The 26,746-nt window shown below is 39.6% G+C and overlaps 2 protein-coding genes across 6 annotated transcripts in view; one reads left to right on the plus strand and one right to left on the minus strand.

Moving 5' to 3' along the window:
* The window catches only part of KATNIP (katanin interacting protein), a 64,996-nt gene extending 50,953 nt beyond the window's left edge, over positions 1-14,043 (minus strand). For 2 of the 3 annotated variants that reach the window (XM_052772945.1, XM_052772943.1), the window contains exons 1-6: positions 13,758-14,043; positions 13,241-13,317; positions 11,135-11,304; positions 6,640-6,722; positions 3,243-3,377; positions 947-1,208 (exon numbers count right to left, since the gene is read on the minus strand). In XM_052772945.1, the coding sequence (XP_052628905.1) occupies positions 947-1,208; positions 3,243-3,377; positions 6,640-6,722; positions 11,135-11,304; positions 13,241-13,302 (712 nt within the window). In that variant the 5' untranslated portion in view covers positions 13,303-13,317; positions 13,758-14,043. The remainder of the gene's footprint in view (positions 1-946; positions 1,209-3,242; positions 3,378-6,639; positions 6,723-11,134; positions 11,305-13,240; positions 13,318-13,757) is intronic. The other variant, XM_052772944.1, reaches the window with a different exon arrangement.
* Positions 14,044-14,281: 238 nt separating this feature from the next.
* GTF3C1 (general transcription factor IIIC subunit 1) overlaps positions 14,282-26,746 on the plus strand; it is a 43,991-nt gene continuing 31,526 nt past the window's right edge. For 2 of the 3 annotated variants that reach the window (XM_052772939.1, XM_052772941.1), the window contains exons 1-9: positions 14,282-14,514; positions 15,206-15,415; positions 15,591-15,767; positions 16,906-17,049; positions 17,632-17,728; positions 18,229-18,352; positions 22,238-22,396; positions 23,023-23,138; positions 24,721-25,045. In XM_052772939.1, coding sequence (XP_052628899.1) covers positions 14,294-14,514; positions 15,206-15,415; positions 15,591-15,767; positions 16,906-17,049; positions 17,632-17,728; positions 18,229-18,352; positions 22,238-22,396; positions 23,023-23,138; positions 24,721-25,045 — 1,573 coding nt within the window. In that variant the 5' untranslated portion in view covers positions 14,282-14,293. The remainder of the gene's footprint in view (positions 14,515-15,205; positions 15,416-15,590; positions 15,768-16,905; positions 17,050-17,631; positions 17,729-18,228; positions 18,353-22,237; positions 22,397-23,022; positions 23,139-24,720; positions 25,046-26,746) is intronic. The other variant, XM_052772942.1, reaches the window with a different exon arrangement.

Consider the following 26,746-nt stretch of genomic DNA (forward strand, 5'->3'; position numbering starts at 1 on the left):
CTTTGAAATTCCTCTTTGGACAAAAAAATCACGTACTCTCCCAAGCATCTTGTTCTCACTGCTACTCCACCCTTTGTTCCCATCTTTTCTTCTGCCATCTCTCCACATTCACACTCCACTCACCTCTATGATAATGAGAGGAACACTCCTTTACTCAATTTACTCAAAGATTGTTCCTTTTAAGTTAAGCAATTAACTATGGATAAGGAAAAGAAAAAAAAGAAAAAAAAACAAAAAAAACCAAAAAACCAACCAACCAAACAAAAAAAAAACCAAAACCAATGAATGTATCTGAAATGAGTGGGGAGGGAATTTTGAGAAATACTGAACGTAGGTCAAGGTCTGGCTTCTGCCTGAACTCTCTACCTTTAACAAACTAAACATCTTTGAGACCTAGTGACTGGTTTTGGGTTTGGACACTGAGGTCTCCAAAGAAGACGACCTGACAAAAAGAAGGGGCTCAAAGCCAGATAGATTTGCTTTCTTGAATTAATATATCTTTCATCAGGGATGAATAGCACATGCTATGACAAGTATCCAGCCCCCAGGATGTGAAATGGAGGAAGTTGAGACTGGGAAGATTTAGCTGCCTGGATTACTGCAAAAACAGTTAAAAAATATATTAAAAAAATAATAATCTCTTGAGAAATCTCACAGACAGTCTGAAACAATCTTAGTTCAAGTGTCTAGGCCTGGTGATGCAAGTGCATTAACCAGGGCTATATCTTTGTCTTTGCAAAAAATTTCTTAATGTAGTAGTAAGAGGATGCAAGTCTCCCAAATGAGGAGATTAAAACAACAGGTTTGCTGAAGAGCATGAAAAATCCTGAGAGTATGGAGTAACCATTAATGATTAACCAGCAATGATTCCTTTAAAAGTAATGCTTTCAAAGAATTATTATTATTATAGTACTGTAGTAGTGTATAATACACAGACACTTACTACTACTTTGATCCTGGTTGAACTCCAACACAGTAAGGGCACCAGAATCAAGGCCAGAGCATCTCCCAGCATCCTGATGTTCAGAAGCTTCTTTCTGCAGTGATCTACCACTATGCAACTGAAGGGCTCCAAGGCTTGTAATTGTTTCCTCAGTGGGAGATGGTTCTGAAAACACATCCTCTTCAACAGAGTCATAATCATCACTAAGAGAGTCTTCTTCCATCCTTTTGTCTTCTATATTGAGTTGCAAGCTTCTTCTCAACGTCTGGTACAATTCAAACAGATTTGTCAGAAAAGCTCAAACATGTATTTTAAAATAAACCAATGTGGCTGCCTCTTCCTCCCCTAGGAGAAAGAAAAATCTTCTCATGAACTCAGAGCCATGATGTAGCTAAAAATATTCACATTCCTATGTCATGTCTTCACTCCTCTGATGAGGACTTGTAAAGAAAAATCATCCTACAACTCCTGTCCTTCTTATCAGAATCCCTGCAGAAAAATTCTGTAGGCCAAGGAATTTTTATGTGTTACAAACAGGAGGTAAGTAATGGAGAGGGCAAGGGCATATATTTTTCCAGTCTCACACAGTTAGATTACCGTATCTTTTGGTTTGCTATTTGAAGACTAGCTGCAATCCAGATTTTCCAAATGCCTTCATAAGACTGCAAAGCTAATGTAATAGCAATTTCTTTATAAGCAATTGGATAGATAATAGTGCTGTCTTGTACACATCTGTACTTCAAAAAACAGTAGAAAGGAGTTGTGGTCTAATGGACTAAGCTTCCAGCTTGCACAGATTGTTTTAAGTGGACAACCCATAACAGGATTTTATGCAAAAATTAATCTATTTTGAAACTTACTGTGGAAAGAACTGCCCTGCCTCTCTCAGCATATGCCACAAAGAGCATAGATGGTGCTGCAGAGCCTTGTGTTTTTATGAATGCAAAAGGAAAAAACGTGCATACCTTAAATACTTTTTTTTCCTAGTTTGTTGGTATTAGAGTTTTGAGATAAGTATAGGTAAGCAAACTGTATGAGCAAAATGAAAACCTGAAGCTATCTTAGGTACAAATGAACTGTGGCAGTGTATGTTCAGTTTGCAATGAAAGCTTCAAGCTGCTCTTCTGCTACAGATTACACTTGTTAGGAAATCCATGTTGACAGAAACATATTACAAAGAGCAGGCAAACTTAAGTTCAAAGAGGGTCTATAAGCAACCTGAGGCTTGATATTGAGCGTGTCTTTATGACAGTCAAGACTAATATTTCTAGTTATTTGACAGGGAATTGTACAGGCTTTCTTTTAGTTTGAAACCTCATGACATCTGCATTGTAACAAGACATTCAAGAAAATACATTATAGCTTCAGGAAAACCGAAAGCATTTCCATCTGGAATACAAAGAAAAGTGGGGTTTTGGTTTAAAATTATTAGCTTACTACTTACACATAAATTATTATAAACATTCATGACTGTAAACAAGTTACTGATTTGTAGAGCAAAAAAATCATAAGCTCAAAAGCAATATAGGAAAGGTAGGAAGATATAAGCTAGGAAAACATGCTTGGGAAGTTTATCTGATGTCAGTGGTAAGATCTGTAGCCAGTTTCATATATAGATGCTACTCCACGACCCAGAAAAACTTTATTGATGTAATTAATTGGTTAGGCAGAAAAACATTCACAAATTTTTGTTCATTTATTCTTTTTTTTAAGGACAGGACATTTGTGAAGTGTGCTAGGACAAACTGCAATTAGTATCCAAATGGAAGGCTGAACTGTCAAACAACAGAATCAATACAATAGCAACCCTTGATGGAAAGCAACTGTATTGATAATAATATTTTTAAAACTTTACTCTGACTTCTGTTAGATAAAACAATGACATGCCACAATTTTAGCACGATTATTCAAAAACTAACCTAAACCCAGAAAAAGTGGTTGTTTAAGCTTTCTCTAACCTGACAGCCAAGAGTGACATTCATGTGGACAACCATTAGTGAACTGAAATAGTCTCCCTGCATGAAATACCTTGGCTCTATCCAACAGAGACAATATTCTACCTCTTTAAATTAGGACTTAACATGTTATAGCATTGTTGACTGAGATTAGATTTTCAAAGTAGTTTTACTTTTTCTTTTCATTTTTTCCTTCTTTCTGTCACATCTCATCAATGTGAAATCACCTAGTGAAAGAAATACTATATACTGGGTTTGCATGCTCTACTCAAGACTGATACCTGCGCCCATTCACATTTCAATTGACACTACCATGAACAATAGAAGGCAACTGCCAATTGTACCTGGGAGTAACAGAGAGGATCATCACCATTTGTCTCCACACTCAAGCTTTCATAAGGTTCAAAATCCTCAGAGTACTCAAGAGGAGGTTTAATGCAGAGTTTAGCCCCCCTTTCTGTTTTAATCTCCACAGTTTTCTGTTAAAAGAAGTATTCAGAGAAATTAGACATCTTTTGTGCTATCAGCAGTACAAAAAGAATAATCATCACATTTACATAACAATATCTAGATCAAGCAACACTTTTCCTCTCTGTTCTATAGGTTTCTGTCCTCCCTGAGCTCACCTTTGGGCCCCTGCGTTACGGTTTAATTGCCCTAGTCAAACTCTCCACATGCTGCTGCTATCCCCAGAGTGGGTCAGGCCCAGCACACGTTATGTTTTTGCCACCAAAGTGAGTGCCCACTGGGGTTCGCCCCCTCACCTCACCAGGTAAGCGAAAAAACAATAGGTGTAGGGACATATCAACAAATAGCTGAAGTGGAATCACTTAAAGCACAGGCATGTGAAGAAGTGCTGGCAGAACAACCTTATGGAGAAAGCTCTCGAGCCTCTTGAGGGGAATCAGCATGCTTGGCTGTCTCTCTGAAATGCATCTACACTAATGGAGAACAAACACATGGGGAACAAACAGGAGGAGTTAGAAACTTGTATCCAGTTACAGGGCTATGACCTCACTGGGATCATAGAGATATGATGGGATGCTGCAATGGATGGATACAGGCATAGGCTCTTGAAGAAAGACAGGCTGAGAAAGTGAGAAGGAATTGTCATCCTTTATGTGAGAGAGAGCTGGAATGTATGGACCTCTGCAAGGAACAGGCCAGGAGCCAGTCAAGAGCTTATGAGTCAAGACTAGCAGGCAGACCAGCATGGGTGCTGTTATAGTGGGTATCTTCTATAGACCTCCTGGGAAGAAGTAGATGAGGCCTTCCTCAAAACAATGGAAGAATCCACAAGTTCAAAGACCCTTGTCCTCATGGGGTGCTTTATCAAACCTGGTATCTGCTGGAAAGGCAACCCAGCAGGGCTCAAGCAATCTAGGAAATTTCAAGAGTGCACATGGGATTGAGGAGTGAACAAGCAAAGGTGCTCTGCTGGAGATGCTGAGAGAGCTGGGACTTTTCAGCCTGGGGATGTCATCAATGTGTATAAATACCTGACAGGTATCTGCTCATTGACAGGACAAGAGGCAATGAACACAAATTAAAGAAACCATGAAATTCCATCCAAACAGAAGAAAAAAATTTACTGTGAGGGTGATCAAACACTGGAACAGGTTTCCTGGAGAGGTTGAGGAGTCTCCATCTGTAGCATATTCTAAACCTGACTGGACGCAGTCCTGGGCAACCTGCTCTAGCTGACCCTGCTTGAGCACAGGGATTGGACTAGATGATCTCAAGTGTTCCCTTTCAACCACAATAATTCTGTGATTCTGTAACATCTATGTATGAAAATGACTACTTGAAGTAACAGCAATTTTTTGAAGATGTATTACTTTTGTGTATAGTATAATGAGAGGGAAATGTTATGCCATAAGCATTCAAGCACAAAGATTTCTTTGCCTTTGTAAATGTCAGACATGGCTGTGAAAGTGGTTCAAATGAATTTGTTTTGCTTTGTAACTGGGATGCAATCAAAGCATGCACACTGTCAGTTACTCAAGCATGGTTAAAGAGGGGCAGAAGATTTGAGAAACTCATCTTTCCATACCACAGAATTTCAGTACTCCAAAAGATGACAAAAGAGAAAGCAGGAAGTGCATATACCTCTCTCAAGGAACAAAGTTATCTGTAAGTAACTTTTTCTCCCTACTTTTGAACTCTGGTGCAGACATATTCCACAGGGGGAAGTCTCATAAGTGAATGATGGGAAGAGCACTGTTTTATTAAAGGTACCATGATCCAGAAATCTGTGCAATGATATTAAACTTAGTTACCTGGTGTTCATACACTCCTCTACCATTTTGTAAGTGCCAGGAGCAGAGATGTCCCAGAGAGAATATCCTAAGGCAACCTGGCTTTTGACAGAATGTCTTCTTTCAGTAAGTCTATCATCCCACCTCATAGCATACCTTAGGACAGCCTAAGTTTGACAGTTTTGAACATGAATTGCTAGGTCCTCTAGCTATCCAAAAAACCCACAGGGAAAATTACTGGGACAGTAAACTGCTGTGTGGCACAACCTGCATCTTACTCAATGGTTGCACATTTCCTTAGCTAAATAATTCCGGTTGTTCATTAAGATACTATAACTCTGCTATCCTCCCATCCAATTGGATAAAAGACTTAAGGTATCATTCTAAGCTAGTCTCAAGTAGTAGCTAGTTTTTAGTATAGCTACCTATATTTGGCTAACTTTCCAGTCCAGTCAGAGGAGATACCTCCTTCTTCATTTGGCTCTTGTGATTAGAATGACGTAGGTTATGACTAGCCACACATTTGGCAAATTTAGCAAACAAGTTCTGACAGGCCAGTATGTAAGCAACGATCTACTGAGAAATAGCCGCTGAAAAAATGAATTCAACTAAGCAGTAAGGGTGATAAATAAAGTAATGCAGCCTTAAAACTTGAATGTGCAATATTTGCTGAAAGAAAAGAAAACCTGCATGACATGAACACTTGATCCACAGTGACACAGATCCCTGATACCCCATCACTCAAGCATGGACTGGACATCCAGCCAGGGCAACTGGCTAATCACGTAGGGTAATTATTTGGGTGACATGTCTCAGTTGTTCAGAATTCACATTTGTTCTGTTAATTAACTCCTACTCCTTGACAGGTTAAGTCAAATCCTTCTTTAGGCCAAAAGAAAAAAAGACCATTGAGATTTCTTCAGTGAACCAACAACTATGTAGCTAATGGCTCCAAATTTCATATAGGCAGGGTATTTTTATTATCTATATGCATTTTTCTCTCTTCTGATCTACAAGAATCTGTCACAAATTACAACTCAAGCTATGCAAATTACACCTCTGTGACCCTTAATACTACTGCAGGGTGGATAACAGCAGTGACAGGCAGGGATGTATGTCCAAAATGAGATTCTCCATCCTTTGCACTAGATAAGCTCTCTAGGCTTGCCATCAGAGATGTCAAGCAACAGCTATTCTGCTTGAGGACAGATTGAGCCAATCATGTCAAGGCTACAAAAGTTTCTGTGATGGATGTTACTGAAACCAGACCCTTTCAATGAAATTTTCCTCTTTAGGCTTCAAAGTAGACACAAAACTGGTCAGGCTATCATTTCACATTGTCACTCAGAATCGAGACCAAACCAAGACAGATTCTACGAGAGTCCCAACTGCCCACTATCTACTAGTTGCAACCAATTTCTCCTAAAATTATTTATGATCTAAGAATTGGTTCAAAGATGCATTCTTTCAAACTGTTTCTTACCTGAAGCCAACCTCTGCGTTGTATTTTGCTTGGTGCAGTCTGTGTGCTGCATCCTCGCAACTCACTCTCTTCTAGCTGGGCTGCTTTTTCAGAACGTAGAGACAAGAATTAGAAGACAGAAAATAGAAATATGATATTTGACAATATACACCTTAGTCTGAGTTGGGTTTTTTTCCCAGATGAGGACAGAAGAGTAAGTCTTTGACATGTGAATGGTAGCAACAACTGAAAAGGCATTCTGCTTCAGATACTGGCTAGTTGTGTATTAGTAGCAGGAGTTTTGAACCTCTTCAGGGACAGCCATCCTCATCTGTATTCAAGAGCATACATTGTTTAAAGATACATTAGCTTAATAGCAAGTGAAGCCCCACATTCATTGATACGAAAGTATAGAAATATATTCTAGAATAGGGGTACACATCATTCTGACTCCTAGCTGGGTACACAGTAAGCTGTCTTAGGAAGCCAACTAAGCCCAGAACCCATACTACTGAAGGCAGACTCTGATAGACAGGGTCCTGGTGAACAACAAGTGATATGCCGGGCTTACAAAGGAATTATGTGTATTTACTCTCAAACTAAGGAAACACAAGGTATTGGCAGATTAAACAGAATGTATTAGGTATTTAACATACTGTGCAGAGAAGGATTCTTCATGTACAAGTCATAAATGAAGGACAAACAATCATTTTCCTTCATTTCCAAGGCAAGGAAGAGTTGGTTCCAGAACTTCTGCAAAAATTCTGTGTATGGTCAAGGAGAACTAAGGGTTCCTGTGCTGGAAATGGTCCCAACTTACAGTGGAACAATGGATTTTTGAGAAGATGCTTTGACTGAGAGAAAGAGACAAACATCTTGCAGGACACATCAGCATCCTCAATGGAGCAAGGACATCACCAACACTCTCAATAGCATCCTAAATAAAGGCATCTTATTTCCTATGTCCAAGACAGATTTACAGCTTCCATTTCTTCTCAGTGGAGAAAAATAGCTGATGCAAAACCTTTTTTCTTTAAGCCATAATTTAATGGTCACCCTAAGCCAGCAGAAACTGGCACTACCAATAAAAGAAGCAGTCATCCTACAAAGGTCATAGAATCACAGAAAGATTTAGTTTGGAAGGAACCTCTGGAGGTCACCTAGTCCAACTTTCCATTCAAAGCAGGGCTTACTTCAAAATTAGATCGGGTTGCTCATTACAACTCTCAATACCACATTTTCTTTTTTGGGTTGGACAACCCTGCATGCACCTGTGCAGTGAACTGTTCAAAGAATTGATATGGGCAAGTTTTAATGGAGGAAAAACATAAAAGAAAGATTACATTTAATTGTAGTCACTTGTGTAATCTGGTTCACCATGAGATTGCACAAATGCTGGTACAAGCAGATTGGAGACAACAGGCACAGGGCAGAACCATTCTTGGGGGAACAGTGTATGCTTATGTCAATTTAGAGTGATCATAAAATTACAGAGCAAGAAGAACAAGATGTTGTTCTATTGCTTAAGCACAAAGAATCTGTCTCTTAGGCCTGAAACAGGACTAAGAACAGAGGGGAAAAGGAATGGACTGCTCCAAGTTCGAAAAACAGCCCTTCCAACTAGAGCTCCTGCTACTCCATTTAGGCTATTCCTAAGTAACTCCAGAAATACCTTGCAGTCATTAGCATTGGTCCTGATTGCAATGGGGCTCTTCTGGCACTGAGGGTGAACTGTCCTGAGATTACAATGCTAGAAGCATGGTCTGATTCAGTCACTGCTTTGGGACAGAATTAGAACCATCTTTCACTTTCACTTCCTAAGCAATCCATCTCTTCTAAGCAACTGGCCAGAAGGCCACTCATGTATGCTATAAATGTAAGTAGGAAAAGGGGACAGGGTAGGACTCATTCTACCTCTACTGAGTATTTGCTTCTCAGAATTGTTTGAGTATTTTGCGATGGATTGTGACCAGGTCTCTCTAAACCAGGAAAAACAGTAGTTCAAATCCCAGGCAAAAGCTGGTGCAGCTGAGCTAGTCATCTGTGTACAAACGTTACTTTAGAACAAAAATATCTTTCTCATGGGATGGATGGGATGTGAATACCAACCACTACCTGTTTCGTCACACAAAATAGGTCCACTGCTGTCACTCCCTTGGAGGCCTGAGCTGACAGTGCCTATTCTAGTAGCCAAGAACCAAGTAGTACATCATCAAAATATTAGTCATAATCAAATGAGACCCCATGCGACCCTTAAGGCACATCTTTGTGACCACACCGACATTCACTGGAAGTACATACATGGTTGTGAAACTATGTCTGGGTTATACACCCAAAGAAATGACAGCATACCTAGAGACCACCTTCACTACCTTATAAGCCCATCATTTACTTTAATTAATTTACCAAGCCTAAGTGTAAAAAGTTTATCAATCACTATTATCATGCATTACTCCTAGGGAACACAGACAAAGAAAATAGTCCAGACAAATAGATTTATGATGACATTTTCAGGAACAACAAAGAGGGATTTGTGTCCATTCTGTGTTATTAAGTATCACACATCCCTAATTTTTCAGTGAAGACTAGTCCTATAGATGGATGCTTTAGAAGTAATAAATGATGCGATAACTCTCATGGGAGATGGATAGGGAAGAAAACCCAGTGCTGTATCTCAGCTAGAAACCATTTCTGTAAGTAAAATCATATTCAATCATTGAGAAGAAATGCCTAGAAATTAAACAGACCACAAAATTGCTAAGGTACTACCCCCAGGCAAGAAGCTTATACAGATCACCAATGACTCCCACTCTGGACTCTAGTGGCAAAATCAAATGGAAGAAGAAAAATGACAGGATGATGATTCAGTTGATATCTTTCACTGCAGCTACACGTGTTTAAAATAACAACATCGGATAGCTAAGAAAGAGCAAAACACTGAGTTCTCTTCTGCAGAGATAATGCTACTGTCTCCAAGTTGATGGAGTTGAGGAAAGGAACAGAGACTCCCACTGAAGTCTTTAAAGATCCCTAAGACAAGCTGAAGTATTTTACCTTAACTGAATCAAATGGCATTAAGCGACCATAAAACCAAACAACTTTGGTTAAGCTTAGATATAACAGCTGCACAGCAGAACTTTAAGAGGAAATTTCTCTTGACAGAGTTCTATTATAGCTGCTGCCACAATATCCCTGCATAATTTTTGGACCAAAAAGTCAAAGATGTTGTTTTACACCCTCTTTAGCTACCTAAAGGTACATCGTCCCAGTGTGACAGAGCACACAATTTCCTTTGTTTTCCAATATCCAAGAACATGGACTTTTTTGCATCATTGCACACAAGTTTTCACTTTCATACAGAATAGTGAAACTAGGTGACTAGTTGATTCCCCATCACCATCCTGTATAACCTGCAAGAAATTATATAGCAGACAGCTAAGCCTGAATGCACTTAAACTTGAAAACAAATAGTATGTACCCAGTATAGCGGGAAAACAAAGGAAAAAAGAGATTGAGGTTAGAGTCATAGTTAGAACAGTTACTGAAAGAAAAGTTAGTTTCTAGTATTGTTGAGATTAATAAACTTTCAATCATAATAAATTATCATATTAAGTAACTTTTTAAACTCTTTGTCTTCATTTTTAGGTGAAAATAAAGCTTAAGCAGGCACTACCTACACAGCAACAGATTAAAAAAATACACTCTGAGATAGACAGGTTCTAGCAAGCGTGAGGATAACAGACTAAAGTTGGTAAACTGTTTTATACAGGGATTTAGTGAAATCAACTTTATTTTCATTATGCTAAATAGATTAGAAGGCCAGTAAGCTCACACTTTATACCTTCATATATGCAAAATTATTCCTGTCACTACATTGCTTTCCGTGACAGACAGGCTTAAATTAGAAACAAAATACACATTTTTAAATAAAGCCAGCTAATCACTGCCAGAAAATGGTAGATTTTCTTTACTTCAAATATTTAAATACAGATTAGCTGTCTTTTTAAGACTACTACTATAGCTTAAACATGATTTATGATCTTAATGCAGCTATTACTGGGTTTAATATGATTATAGTCTATGTCATCAAATGTCATTTGTCTACAGGACACTGGACTTAGATAACATTGAAGTCCATCAGCTTTTAAAGCCTATTAACAGTGTTACGTATCAGACAAAGGTATACCATTATTTTACACTGACAATTTATATACATTTCTAATCTTCTAGTTTTAGTTATTACTGTTTAACAAATGGAGAGGCGGGGAAGTTAAATTTTGGAATTAGTCAGGGATCAACTGAGAAATTGATAGTGTGTTACAGAGACCATTAACATACAACCAGCTTAAGCACCCTGATGAAAGAGTCTCATGGAATTTCATTCCACCAAGCTCAAATGCTGCTGTCTCTTTAGCATAGCCTGACCAGTAACCTCACTGACTGAATTACAGCTCTGATGAGTAATGTTTAAAATAGTTCTAGACTGCAATCTCTGTAAAACTCTCACATAACTCACCAATTGCCCTGGTGGTCTTTGTCTCATTTTTAAGGTAGCCATGTGAGTTGATTTTTCTGCGGTAATTTCTCAGCTCTGAATTAGCTCCATTCAGATACAGAGAAAATCCTTGTTCTAACTGCTCCAGTTTGATTTGTATAGGATCCTTTCTTTTTAAACGTCCCAGTAGCCTGAAGTAGAAAGGATAATAATTCATCCTGAGGCAGTGCGTATACAGATAGTCAGATTAGCAATAAACACAAAACCACACAATGTCACACAAATGAAAAATATGTTCATAGTTCAAATAACAATTTCAGAATATAGCTTCCAGGACCTGTTCCGTAATGCTTGTATGAGTACCCACACACTGTGACATATGAAGTTTGACCAAGCCTCTTCCTTCTGAGATTTTTTCCATGTTGTTTCTCATTTCACATTATTTTTTCCATTTGGCATTTAGTATATTTAACCTTTCTTCTTGAGAATTTTTAAGATTTTTACTTAGAATTTCAAAAAGCTTAAAAATGGCTGAGCTCTTTTCAAGAAAAAAAAAGATTATTTGTATTTTGAAATTTGAGGGGGAAAGCCCCCAGTCAATAGTGCAGTTAGGTATACCAGAAAATTAAAGTCTGGTTAAAATAATATTAAAAAAACACCCTTCCCCAGGCTCAGTTTCAGTGAAACCTACCCCTCCCTCTTCCAAGTCTCATCTTTCCTCCTTTCACCATGGGTTACACTCGATCTGTCCTAATTCCTTCAGTGAGGTGACATGCAGGCCAGGAAGTTGGGGTCATGTGGGTGACAATTTGTGCCTGCCTCTGCACACAGCTTCCTGGTTTCCCTCTGACTGCAAGGTGGGTCAATCCACAGGCCAAAGTCCCCCAGGGTGTATCTGTTCTGACACGAGTCACCTTTTTCCAAGAGCATGTCCCCAGCCATGTGGCCAGCAGTCCTCCTAGGCAGCGTGCCTCCACAGGAGCACCCCTGCAGCCACCACTCTCTTAAATCTACCCCAGGCTACTCTGGCAGGTGATGTTTTGGCACACAATGGGCTGTTTCTGTTAGTTTTGCATCCAGCAGGAACCGGCTGTGACTGGCCCAGGGCAGTACCTGATCTGTTCCCACACAGGCTATTCTGCAGCCCCCACTATCCAAAACTGCCAGTTATGTCCAATACCTGAATGCATCCAGCATGCCTCTTCTGCAAGGTACAGTTGCCACCTGCTTGTCATGTTGTAATTCAGTGGCATTTGTTTCCACCAAAATTCAGAATTAGAGCTCTGATAATAAGGATGCAAGTTGTTTCAATCATTAAATAATTTCTTTTTATCCTTTTCTAAAACTGCTTTAGGAGACTATATATGAAAGAAACCCGTGTTCACAAAAATTGGCTGTTCTTCTAACATAATTGTGGCTTTTGTAGGTTTTTTTGGTCTTTTCACCAACCCATTCAATTTGTTATAGAATTTGAGTAAAAATCTTATGGCTTGTGGTAAAGGAGGGAATCCAGCAAGAAAGTTCTTTCTGAATTTAACTGTGAAATTCATCTGTCTAGGGTACAATGACAGGAAGGTTCATATTAACACAGATTAAAAGAAATGTTTTAAACTTGTCTGAAAGATACTGAAGTTTGCAAAAGCAACCTAGATGTCCTTATCTCCCACCTTAGCAGAACCTGACTTTGCACGCTTAACTTTTGCAATTTTTGCATGCAATTTTCTGTATTTCTGACAACATAAAAACCTTGCCTCATAACAACATCCTCACACAGTGTGAGCTGCCAGTTACTTCTGAATCTAGAACCTCTTGCTCTATAAACAAAAATCTTCCCTGTAAGCCGTGGAAATGGTAACTAATTTATTAATATATTTATCTATATTTTAATGTATGCTGTAGAAATATTGTGATCTCCTCTAGAAATAAGAACTTTGATGTACTTAGCAAACCAAGGGAAGAAGAGAGAATCACCTGAATGCTTTAAGACACAGCAAGTCAGATCTTGCATCACAAGTTCAAAACCCAACATTTTAAACTAATATTCACAACTGCTGATATTAGCTACTATATTAGATAGTACCTGACAGATATTACATACTCAATGGTGGTAACAATTCTGTATCTTACCGGTTTCTCTGCTGAAGGGATATTAAGTATTCATCATGTTTTTCATCAAAGTCAGTCACCATGTCCTTAATATAAAGCTGAAATGAGAATATAATTGTCACACTGAAGTATAGAAATGATTTATTATAGAGTACTACTGCTTTTTCACTCTCAATAGACAAGAATGTTATAAACTGAAAAAAGTTCCTCCTTCAAAAAAGCATAAAACTGTCAGTGTATTACATAAAGTTCCTGAAGAACAGAGGAAACGTTACTTGTTCTACTTACTTTTCAGAATCCTTCACACTCTGCTGAGGAGCCTAAAAATACTAAAAACGGAAGGCATATACTATGATGAGTTTACTATCCAAGAACTGATGAGCAAGTCAATTCTGGGTCACAAGCTGAAAGGGCCACGTCCAAAGCCCAACTGTGGGATGATTTTCCTGAATTGCTACTGCTCATGAGGTCCGTTAATTCTGGAACTTATTCACTGCAGAGGCTGTATACATTTAAAGTGTTTAATTCAAGATTTTACCTTGCTTGCCTTTCAGGAAATACGAACTTTTCCAGCAATTCCCACCAAGTATCCCAGAGTTGCGGCTGCAAGTTGCGGTAGGGTGCCCTCTTATACACCCAGAAGTTTAAACTTGCTACCAAAACGTTTAATTTAGTTCTGCGCCGAAAAAAAGAAACCCCATATTTTGCCTCTTGCCGACTGCAGCGTATCTCTGCTAAAATACCGCCCCTTCCCGCGCCCTCGCTGAGGTAACGCAGCGTCGGGGCTGAACTGACAGCTCTCCCGAAGGACAGAGCAGGGCCCCGGGACCCGGGCCCGGGCCCGCCCCCCCTGCGCCGTGCCTCTGCTGCGCCGGCAGGCACCGGGCCCAGAAGAAACCCGGGGGCAGGGCCGCCGCCGGCCGGAGACCCCGCAACAGCTCGGCGGGGACCGCGGCGAGCACGGGCCGGGCCGGGCCGCGCCGCCGCTGCCCTGTTTGTGCGTTTCCTTGGTTACCGCCGCGCCGGTGACCTCACTTCCGGCGCGCCGGCCCGGCGCCGGAAGCGGCGGCGGGGATGGAGGCGCTGTGGGCGCTGCTGGACGAGGTGGCCCTGGAGGGGCTGGACGGCGTCACGCCGGGCGCGCTGTGGCACCGCCTGGGCGCCCGCTCGCCGCCCTTCCCGCTGCCGCTGGAGCCCGCCACGCAGCAGCTCCTCTGGGCCGCGCTCAGCGCCCAGCCCGACGTCAGCTTCTACCTGCTGCCGCGGGCGCGCCCGCCGCTCCGTCTGCACGACCGGTGAGGGCGGCCCCGGCGGGGACGGCGCTCGCCGCCCCGCCGAGCCGAGGCCGCTCCCTCTCTCTCAGGCCGCCGCGCTTTCCCCTTCCCGCCGGGCCGGGTACCCCGCAGGACGCTGGGGGAGGGCTTGCTCCGCTGCCAGGAATAACTCGGGCCTGGTTCTCCAGCCGCCGCCTCTGCTCCTTCTCTGGAGCTGTGCAGGATTTGCTACTTAGGTAGCCGGGTGGCGGCAGGCAAGGCGGAGTGGGGTTTTGAAGCCCCACGGCTATTTAGGAGACCTATATAGGAGTCCTGGCTAGGCTTCCCTTCTAATAACTGTTTACCGCTCTAGGTACAAGCTGAATTTATATGTCCCGGTTCATCAGGGTGGACGTACCTGCTGTTTTCCTTTTCTGTAAACTAGTATCTGTATATGTTTCTTTTATTCCCACCACTTCAATATCCTTGGATTTTTGAAGATCAAATATGTATGCCCCTCCTCCTGCCTCGTACGCTCTGCATGCTGATAAAGTTTGGTCGTACTCGAGGAGTGCAGCTCTGCTCTTTGTGTTTTTCCAGTTTTGAGGTTTCAAAAGGGTCTCATTTTCCCGAGATACTTCATAGAGGTATCAGCATTGTTTGTGACAATCTTATAGGTCAGTTCCAAATTCCTCTTGCTTGGTTAAATGTTGGCGCTCTGCTTTTATTTCAGATATGAGGAAATAGACCTTGAAACAGGAATACTGGAAACCAAAAGAGATCCTGTTCCTTCAGACGATATTTATCCTGTCCACATGATTTTGGATAACAAAGATGGCATTCAAGGTTCCTGCCAGTATTTTAAAGAGAGAGTAGATATCACTGATCAAATAAGGAGGAAGGATTTACAGCCTTGTTATACTTACACAGAAGCTGTTGAAAAGTGAGTGAAATCCTTATATCTGACATTAAAAGATTTTTAACTTAAGTCTTAAAATTTAGTCCTCACCCAGTTTGTGCAGATTATATCAAGAATGGTGTTTGTGGGGGGAAAGTGATTGATCTCTCTGTTTCTATGAAACTAATAATAATTTATTACTTTCCCTTCTATTTCTTAGATGGGGAGAGAAACTAGTCATTGTTGCTTCCCAGGACCAGCGTTACAGAGCTTTAATAGGCTGGGAGGGGGACCCTGACTTAAAACTCCCTGACTTCTCCTACTGTATATTGGAGCGTTTAGGTCGTGCTAGGTGGCAAGGAGAGCTTCAGAGGGACCTTCACAGTGGGGCTTTCAAGTAAGTTTATATCTTGCTGTATGAATCAAATCAAAGCTAATAAGTTGCCACCGGTTATTTTTAAAGATCTGTCCACTTCAGAATTTCTGTGTATTGATTTAAATTCGTATCTGTATTGGTAGCATCTCATCCTTACTACCAGGAGCACTTGGTTCTTGGAGCCTATATTGCTAGAAGTATAGTGGTCTCTTCCTTGAGTTCATTATACTTCCTGATATTTTCTCATGGAACCAGAGATTGTCTGTTGGGTTGATACACAAGTTTCTAAGTTGTAGAAATTCTTGCTTTCTCTAAATCACTTTTTCCTCAAATTTGGGATGGAACGATGATTTTAATTTCCTTTTCTAAACTGCTGAGTAAGCATCTTACCCTGCCGAAGTTCACAAGAGATTCTTGGATGCCCACCTTTTGTCCCCAGCATTTGCCCTGTGTGACACCTTCCTCTGTATGACCTGAATGGGAGCCTGACTTACGAGCTCCCAAACTAGACCATATATTTTGTTGGTGGAGGAGCATTACGCAGCCTCTTAGGGAACTTCTGGGTTTGTATTGCACTGCTGGAGAATGTTAGCACTGCCGTTAAGGATTCACCGCTTTTAGGAGATTAAGCATACATAGCTTGCAAACCACACTGGATTTGATTTTTGCCACTTAGGAAGCTCTTTTAGGTAACTAAGGTGATGGAGGCGGAGGGGAAATCTTTTGTGGATACTTTTTTGTCAGTTCAGTGGCCTGAGTCAGCTCATCAAGGAGTGAGATGAGTACCAGAGCTATTACAAGTGGAACAGTAATTGTAGTGTAGCTAGGAGTTAGAAAGAGAGGATGGAGAAAGAGGGTATGGGGATACAATATGGGTTCAGCTATCTCATTAAACCATGTCATGGCACTGTGATTGGGCATGGAGACTGTAGGTTAAAATCAGACGTATTTCTCTGTTTAATTGGATTAACTATGAAAATAAATTTCACAGGTTACCTTAATTTTGGCACTTCCTAATTTTGAGATTGTCACTTTGAAAATTAACATAACGTCGCTAAGACCATAGGTAACTTAGGTAAAGTGTTTTGGGATATTGGATAATTAGAATGTATTTGCAGAAGTTCCTATGCCTATAGATATCTTGCCATTTTCTCTTTAGAGTGGATGCTGGAAAAATTCATTATCACCGAAGAGTATTGGACAGAAATGGTCTCATAACAATGCAGTCCCATGTCATAAGACTACCAAGTGGAGCACAGCAACACTCAATTCTTCTACTTCTGACTCGCTTTCATGTTGATAGGTATGTGCCACTCAGATGTTTTAAAGATCTCCTGGGTAGACTGTGACCTTTTGCTATGATGAAAGTTTGCGCTCCTGTCACAGAATCATCAAAGTTTCCTGGTATTGACTCTTCTCAATTTCTTTATTAACTCCTCTTCCAAATGCCGGACAGTTTAAAACTTACTTATCTCAGAGTGCTAAACAATAGGGTATGCTAGTGCCTGTCACCTGCTTAGATAAGCCTAACGCTTCTTATTGTAGCAATAATAATTCTGTTAATTTTGAGTATTCTCACTTCAAACACATTTCTAATAGATTTTTTTGTTTTCTGATCTTGTTTATGATTAGAACTTGTGCTTCTGTGGCTTGCCAATGAAGTAACAGTGTGGGCTTACTCACTGTTCCCTCAGATGGGGCTCTTCTTAATGACAAATTCTGTCATATGCTATTCAGAGAAGGAAGAGAAAACTATAATTCCTAAAACAATCTGAGAACACTTCAGCATACTTTCTCTAGTGACTGACATTTTGTAAAGGTACAACTCGTGTTTATAAAGCTATATGCATGGTTACCTGTAAAATAATTTTCTTTTCTTGGTTAGGAGGAGCAAATATGATATTCTGATGGAGAAGCTCTCAAGTATGCTAAGTGCTCGTTCAAACCAGATGGAAACATTAGGAAACTTGAGGGAAGAATTGGTGAGATTAATTACTCTCTTAAATTCTCACTCACGTAGAATCTAGATGATTAGTATCAAAGGCAGTCATTCATACTGCCTGTTTTTTAAAGTTGCACAAAATTTTGGGGTAGGATATCAACAGAAGGATCTTAAAAACCTACTAGATCAAGTTACTGTTGCTGTTTGTCATAAGGAAGGAGTTCTATTCGATCCACAGTTTCAGAAAAGTTTTGTCAATGGATATCATCATGCAGTTCTTACTTGCACAATGCTGCTGCTGGTTCTTGCTGCTTGTTTGGATGGTAGAGTTGGAGGGATAGAACACACTCCAGAAGCATCTCATGCTTTGCCTGTCTTTGCTTTGTCTGCACTAGCAGGCTTTTAAGATCCTTCTGTGATATCCTACTCCAAAATACTGTGTTCTAAGAACAGGCAGTATGAATGTCTTTCTTTGATACTAATCACCTACAGACAAGACCTTTGGGCTACCATGATGTTTGCTATTTCTCTTTGCGTTAGGGTCTTTGTGAGAGAACTTTCAAACGTCTGTATCAATATATGATGAATGCTGGCCTAGCCAAGGTAATATCCATCCCATTACAAGATATACACCCCAATGGAGGACCCTACAAGACAAAGAAAGGTAACTAGAACCGTATTTTTGCTTTCTTTTTGTGTAATCACATTGATGCCATTCTATCTATAAGCTTCAAATCTTAAATTAAAAGATGCATAGGTGAAGTTCTGTCTATGTAATTATGTGGAGAAATGTATTAATAAAGCTAGAACACTGCAACCCACTTGAATTAAGCATTTGTTCCAGGCTTTTAAGAAATGGATGCAGGCAGGTTTGTTGTGTATCAATGTAAGCTGTTTCTGTAGATTATGCCTCCTAATAAGACTGCTCAAGCCAATACAGAATAGGGACAAAGAGCAGTCTGCTGACCTTTCAGGTTGAAGTTGAGTGACAAATCAATAAACTTGACAAAAAATATAGAAAAAGTTATATAAAACAAAAAAGACCATTACAAAATAAGCTAAAGAAACAGACGATCTTAGTTATGGCTTTTGCTGAAATTATGACTTTTGCTGAAAGTGATGAGAATGCAGAGTTTCTTTGGAAAGTTTCACATCAAATTATGAAAGTAAGCTTCTACAGCACTACCTTGGAATTCTTGAAGTAAGCAAGATAGCCAACAGCTACTATTCAAAAAAGCAGTAGTCTACTGAGGGATAGTTTAATGCATAACCAGCTTTGAATTTAAGTTTAATAGGTTTGCAAGAATTGCTGATAACTTCCAAACATGTAGTGGAAAGACAAAGAAGAGCAGAACTGCATGAAGAAAGGGGACAAAAGAAAGCAACTGCTCTCAGAAAAAGGTGCAAATAAAACTTGCGTGGGGAAAAAAAACCTACATAGAAGTAATACTAGAAAGTATGAGGAAGGATAGTATCACCAATGGAATTAATGCAATTGCTTAAGGAAAGCTAAACCAAATCTTTAATCACAGAAAATCCTAAGAGGCAGATTTGCAAGGGTTAAAAAGAAAATAGTTCTTAAAGATTAAGTGTGTTTTTCAGAGATGTGGTGAACTGTGGGAAAAAAAAAAATTAAATCTGATATGAACTAAACATTCTAAATTATATAGTCTTTGCAAATAGGAGTGATCATAAAGGAAGAAGTGAAAGAGCCAATAAAAATGTGAGAACTTTGAGAAGACAGAAGTGAATGCCAGTTACATGGAGTTGGATTAAGGTTTTTGATAAGACAACAAATTCCTTCAAATCTTTTAAGTCTGGGGGAAGGAAATCTCTCTGTTGGGAAATTGTTTAACGAACAAAGTAGGTCAAAGTAGGCCAAAAGTAGGTACAGCATCTAACATGGTTCAGAGAGAAATCTCCCACATTGTACTGAATAAATAAGGGATTGATTGAACAAGTTCATTTGTGATGAAATACACAGGTCCACCTCCTTCCCATAAGAATGTCAGAGGGAGTTTTACACAGGAGGATTCATTTAAGTTCACAGTTTCAGGAAGGCAGTGGAGATCCTCAAAAAAATATTCTAGAATAGATCAGTATACAATAAAATATATGGGGAAAATTAGCGTGAAATTTTTACAAAATATGTATTGTACATAGGTAATGCACTTCTAGTTTGAGCAAGTGTCTCAACATACAGTGGCTTGTATGACAGTGGTACCTTTAGTCACACGGTTTAGCATTGTCATTGACAAAAACCTAGATTCTCTCTTACACTGTCTTTCAGTAGTATTGCACCAGGTTATATTTGTTTATACTTCCTCATAGCAATTTAAGTTTCAGAGATGTTCTAATGAGCTGAAGACACTTGCAAATAAAACCCGGAAGACTAGATAGTATTCCTAAAAGATAGAGTTTATAATCAGTAGTAAAAACATCTAACTTCCAATTAAAGTATTTACTTAGAAGACAAGAAAATACAAGTCTGTTTATACACTTGGTGGCAACGCACAAGGCAGTAGATGTTTCATGTTTTGTCAGAGATTGGCACAATGGCAGCTGCATTTACTACTTAAGTTTATCATGAGTAATGCCACCTGATGAATCTTTCACTTGAATGATAATTCCATCTTACAGACGTAAAAGCTGAAAATCCACAAAAATGCCTTAAAAAACACTAGGTATTAAACTAGGATGAATTAATAATAGCTGATTTTCATCAGAGATCAAGATAGTTTAATCTCTGGAGTTATGCAGGAAAGCAGATAGAAATATGTGGGACACGCTGAGGATGAAGTCAGAGCATCTGCTATGGGAAGCATGTTACTGGGCAGCAGGAGCTAAAGTAAAAGGAATTGGTTTGGTTTGGTTTTGTTGTTTGGTTTTTGTTTGTTGGGTTTTGTTTTTTTTTTTTCAAATACTGCTTCAAGTGAAAATTAATGGGCTGTAGAAATACAGAGGATGTGATAACAGTGCCTGCAGCCCTACCAAAATGTCAGCACTTAAGATACTGCTTAGGACAGTAATTAGGATACTGGCAGGGAAGGGATTCAGATTGAGGAAAAATAATGGAATCATCTGGCCTGGAGGTCAGTCCCACGGTTAACTTACTGTGCATTAACTTCATGTCAGCTAGGCTTCAGTAACTGATCATATATATATATATATACACACACATAAGATAAAATTCATCAACTGAAACCTTAATGATTTCAACTAAAGCTTTCACCTGGTGTTTTTCACAGTGGGGCCATACCAGAGGAGTAGAGGTGGCTCTAGATGTTCCCACCCACTGCTGCAGGATGAATTGGCTACTTCTGCAGTAGCTGTTGAATCACTGCAACTTGATAAGCTGGCAATGTACAGTAACCTAGTTCTAGTTTACCACTGGTCACTTAACTTGTTCAGCAGGAGCTAGGTGACACTGATGATAATAGGTCATCCTTGTGTCAGGGAGCAGGATCGCTACAGCTCTCCTGAAGTCATCTGTCCCCACTCTACCCTTCTGGGATCTCATAGAAAAGTGGGTGGAGAGTTACTACAGCACAGCCAGTGCACGGTAACAAGTTAAGATGTGGAATTCAACCACGTATGAGATTCTTGTGGTTGGTGGGCAGCACTGTGTTCTGTCCTTATATACAACCACCTTAGATTTTGTGTGTCTGTTTTCATTGCATGTAATTATAGTACACTGTATGTGTTAACAAACCTAGCCATTCCCTAGGTGCAGGGAGTAGGTGAGGAACCCGTGCAACATGACTGCATTTTAGTTATGCTTTAAGAACTTACTGGATGGGGTAGGGCTCTTCTGATCCTTTTCTTCAGTGTGCTAGTTGCTTGGTGTATGCTTCCTCCAACATGCATGCATACAAATATAGAAGGTGCTAGGACATATGATAAACTGACAATTCTTTTAGGTCCTGGGATTTTTAAATATCAGGAACTCACGGCAACCCTTGATAGGGACCACCAACTGATATCCACTTTGATCACTTGCTGAGGAAGGGCAGTCCTGTGTTAAGGAACAGTCTTGTAACCAGGTAGCTTATTGTACGAGTTCTGTACCTTCAGATATACAGTTTTCTTTCAGTATGTGACTTGCATTTGTAGAAAGTGAAAAATGCTTTGAGCCTATAGAAAAACGGAGTGGTTTTATACTCGGTGAGTGATCTCACAGTCAGATGTATATTCTGAAGATGTAATACTGTGGATCAGCACTTAATCCTTTCATTGATTTATTTGTGCTGTTGAAATTTCTTCTGTTACTGCAGTGGTTTCCATTCTGCTCATAAATCACTGCACTGGGCAGTCCTAATGTTGACACAGACGTGAAGGTTTGGAGCACCTCAAAAATTCAGCTAGTCAGTATTTTGACAGATTCGTATATAGGGAAAAGCTGTTGCAAACCTTTACTAGAAATAAACAGTTGTCTTTGCTCCTCATCGCACTACTACTTCTTCGTGCTGCTGAAAGAAATAAACTGGTTTAAACATGCGCACACACCTTGCATTTTGTTAAGAGTTGTTACTAACATTCACGTTCACAGGGACTGATGTCATGGTCCGTTGCCTTAAATTGCTAAAGGAATTTCGGAAGAAAATGGAAGATTATCATGACGACGATGAAGAAGAGATCATCACAAAAGCTGTTCAGCCTGTGGATATTGTTTGTGAAAGGGATATGCTCACCCAGGCTTATGAGCTAAGTAGGTGATGTAGTAAGACATGCTAAAGATTTTTCATGTTGCCTTCTTACTCCTTGTATAAAAGAAAGGTATATATTGTGGGATTTTTAAAGTTCTGATTGCTTTTTATGTATCGGAAACTGTCAATTTTTCATGGAAAAGATGAGCTTTATGTTCAGATTAGACTGCTGGCACCAGTTAGCCCTCCCTGGAAGCTTATCAACTGTTCAATACCACCCAAATAAAACAGTGTGGTAGAAACAGGATGTTGTAGTGGGATGAGAAAAGGTGATGAAGAAAAAGTGTTTCTTCTTCTATCTCTTTTCCTTTCATAATGGAGAAATTAATATCTAACTGTGGAAAGCTCTCTGGGGAAAAATTCACCCCTGCTTTTAATCTGAAGCTATTGCCTTCAAACCTCATTCTGCTGGGGCACTGCTTCACGTAAAATTATGTTTTATGACAGTATTTGACTGTATATTGTATGTATCTGTGAAAATGTCTTTAGTTAGTGGGGAATGTTAAATTTTATATTCTGTCATATACCGTTATTCAGAGCAAATATGAATGTATGTACAAATATATGTACATATAATTTGGTCAGATTATTTCTCTGAGATATTTTCTGGTTTGCCTTTCTGAAACAGTTGAAAGTAGGGGAACCAAAGGTATTTCTCAGGCAGAAATTCGCTTGGCTATGAATGTGGGGAAGCTAGAAGCAAGGATGCTCTGTCGTCTTCTGGAGAGGTACAAAGTTGTCAAGGTAAGGTTAAAATAAAATAATTCAGATACTTACTCAAACTGGAGATTCAATTGTGGGTACTGTGGTAATATGTTATAACATTGTTAACCTCAAACAATAGAAACAGCAGTGGTTTGAGAATTGACAGTGAAAGAGTCCTGATAAGACTGAAAAGAGTATAGCTCAATTGAGGAAAAGGTATATAACACAAGTGTTCAAAAAGTATTGAGTATTTAACCTACTGTAATCAAAGGACTAGGCCTAGTTGTTAGAATTGAACAGATCTGCTCTTCTAGCATACCTTTTCTTTATTGTTTCCTGGTTAGCTGTCTTGACATTTTATAGTCCACTGACCCAGATGTACAAGTATTTTACATTGGTTTGTGACTGGTTGCATAAGTAATAAAGGTTGTGGGGAAAAATGCACATGGCCCCATATTTTCTGTCTGTATTGAGCACATGTTCTGGTGATCCACACCCCCACCCCAAACCAGTGGGATTCTGCTGGACACTACTGCACAGCATTCCAGAGGAACACTGTTTCCAGCACCCTGACGCAGGTCTGCCCTCCAAAAAGAGGCAGGGCAGAGAAACTGGCCTCAACCCTGCTTCACCTGGCCTCAACGACTTACCTAAATCACTCACTGTACTCAGTGGTAACCCAAGTGACCTGGGGGCTGGTACTTTACAGAGATGAACATAAATGTCTCTCAACTCAAAATAGCCACTTTGCTTGATTTTTGACTGAGGCAGCTTCTGTTTTGCAAGATCCTCTACCAAAGGACCTTGTCGGAGGCCCTCTGTACATTTAAAATCATTAATCTACTTGCCTTTTGAAAATACCAGTAAATTCTGAAAAAAAACCGGTTACTTTTGTAGAGGTTATGGTGATTAAACTCCTTATTTCCAGATATTTTGATATTTTTTTCATTTCAACAAGACAAATTCAGCTGTCATTTCTCACATGCACCCACCTGCCCCTTTTCACAAAGGCAGGATAATTGCCATCTTCCTGTAATAGAGAATTTTTTTACTAAGATCTTGTCATTTGGTAAAAAGTTCTGTAGAATTAAAAACAAGCTATATAAACCATTGGAATATCTAAACATACTTTTTTCTAAGTAAACTGTGAAGACGAAATCTTCCCTTACTGATAGGCGAAGTGTTTGAGTTTCTAGATACTTGAAAGCACCTGTTGTAGTAGACAGGGCAATAGCAGTTCCACTTAAGTCTGATTCACTCTGGTTGCTTCTGCATTACTGTTATTTCACAGAAATTTTTTTCTGAAAAAAATTTGATTTCCAGTCTGAATACCTATAGTTTGTTCTTCCTTAGACTTTTCTACATCCCACATACTGTAAGCATTTCGTTCTAGTATGCAGGTAATGCAGATTTATTTAATTTTCAAGTATGGTATTTCTTTTGATTTCTATATGTTAAGGTTAGTCAACATTTTTGTTATTTAGAAAAAAAGGAGAATAACATGATACCTTTTGATGTGAGGGGAGAACAGTTAGAAAATTTTCCCACTGTTGATGCTGGAGAACAGACTGCAAGAATGGAGGAGTGAGGTGGTAGAATAACATTCCAACTATTTCCTTAGGGTTTTATGGAGGATGAAGGTCGGCAAAGGACAACAAAGTATATTTCATACATTTTTGCAGAGGAGAGTGATTTAAACCGTCAGTTTGAGAGAGAGAAGGCTAGAAGTGAGCAGTTAGCTACGGTTACTTTGGCTCTAGTGCCAGAAGATTCCGCACCTGTGGAAGATGTGTCTCCTGGAGAAGATGATACTTTGGTCTCAGAGTCTGACAATGAAGAAGGAGGGAAAGATGGCAAGAAGAGAGGAAAAGGTCAGAAGGCCAACTCTGGTTCTCTGTTGAAATTAAGTTTCCAAGATGATACCCATCAGTCAACACCAGTGAAAGGTAGATCATGATTCCAAAATTTGGAAAGAACCTTGCATTTTTCTTATTGATCCTTTTATTAAAGAAAAAATCATATGCTATTAGCTACCATTAAAGTTTTTTATCATATATTTATTTTTACACTTATTTGATTATTTCCATGCTTTTATTATCTTTTTCTACCAAAAGTGTTATGTTTTGGAATACTGTAGGTGTGGTAATCTCTGGAGAGTCTTAGAGCTGAAGTGTGCTCTGACGTTTGTGTGCATCAAAGAATGTTTCTGACTATCACCAATCACTGGGAAAGTCTGCTTCTCCTTACCCCTATGTCATTTCTCCCCTTTTCCCCATGCAAATGAAATGTGCTCACACACTGTGCTCCTTGGATATTTAGTTATTTTTCTGGTGGCTCCAAGGGCTGAAATGATTCTGCAGAGGGTCAGACAAATTCTGAAACTGTTGTAAGGAAGGAGGCAGGACTGTGTAGCTAAAAACAAGCATAGTGGGGAGACTGTGGTACGTAGCAGTCAGGTTGGCTTAAGCTGCTGAGAGAAGCAATATCCTTGGGTAAATTTTGTATCTGCCTTGGATGTTCTATGATGAAATGACAAGGTATCTGTCACAAACACTTTTTTCAAAATATCTTGCAGTTCAGGCTGTGCCCGTCAGGAGCACCATCTTGGTAGAGCTTTAGGTTTTTTAAAGTCCCTGAAGACTTCAGACAGGATTTGAACACACTTTGTATTTCTTGAAATATTTTACTTTTTCCTAACAAAAAAGGCGGGCTGTGCCTCTTGTGAATACACATCATTTCATTCCACTGGATATGCAAAGGTCATCTTAGGTGTGGGAAATAGCACAGGAGCTGACAGACCAGCCAGTTAACATTTTTTTTTAAATTGTAACATATAAAAATTCTTCCCCCTTTAGCAGTGTTTTTTTTCAGTTGCAAATGTCTGATATTGAGCCTTAGAGTCTGGGCAAAATTTATTTGTTCATGTACTGTTGTGAGCCTTCAATGGGGTGAGTATATGTAGAGTAATACTGACTTCTTGTCTGAGACCAGATAAGATGTTAACTAACTACTTTCAAGCAGCAATAGGCTTGGGGTGACTTGACTCACAGCCTTACTCACCTAAGCATATTGTAACAAAAATGTCTTACCTCCTGAAGGTAATTCCTTCATAATTTTCTTTAGTTATTTGGAACAACTTGATGTGAAAGCTACCAGCCTTTTGGGGACATGTTTTAAAGAGGGTATGGTGGTTTATTTTTTTATTTATTTTAATTATTTAAATGTCCCTACAACTTCTTTGATAAACTGCAAGGGAAGTGAGGAGAACAGATCTCCATTTCTTATGTAGATTATCTTTGGACTAATACTAAATCCTTGTTATTGTGCTTTGAGTCAGAAAAGTCAGGTTTCTGGCAGAACTTGAGAATCTTTGTGACAGAAACCCTTCTTTCTTCAGACAGCAGTTTCTGGATAAGCTAATCTAGCCCTTCACGGACTTCTAAGTCTGCCTATGAAGAGGCTTCTGCATGGAGAAAATTATTTGATGACAGGGAGTTCACTTTTTTTTTAACTTTACTTTTGGAGGCTGAATGCAGTCATTCATGGTCAAACCACTGCTTCCAGCAGGGTAGAAGAATACGTGAAAAATGTAGCAGAATGCTTTTAAGTACAGTTACCTGGGTGGATGGGGGAGTGCCTTTTATAGA

Source organism: Harpia harpyja, chromosome 21 (genome assembly GCF_026419915.1).
Source record: "Harpia harpyja isolate bHarHar1 chromosome 21, bHarHar1 primary haplotype, whole genome shotgun sequence".
Lineage (NCBI taxonomy): Eukaryota > Metazoa > Chordata > Aves > Accipitriformes > Accipitridae > Harpia > Harpia harpyja.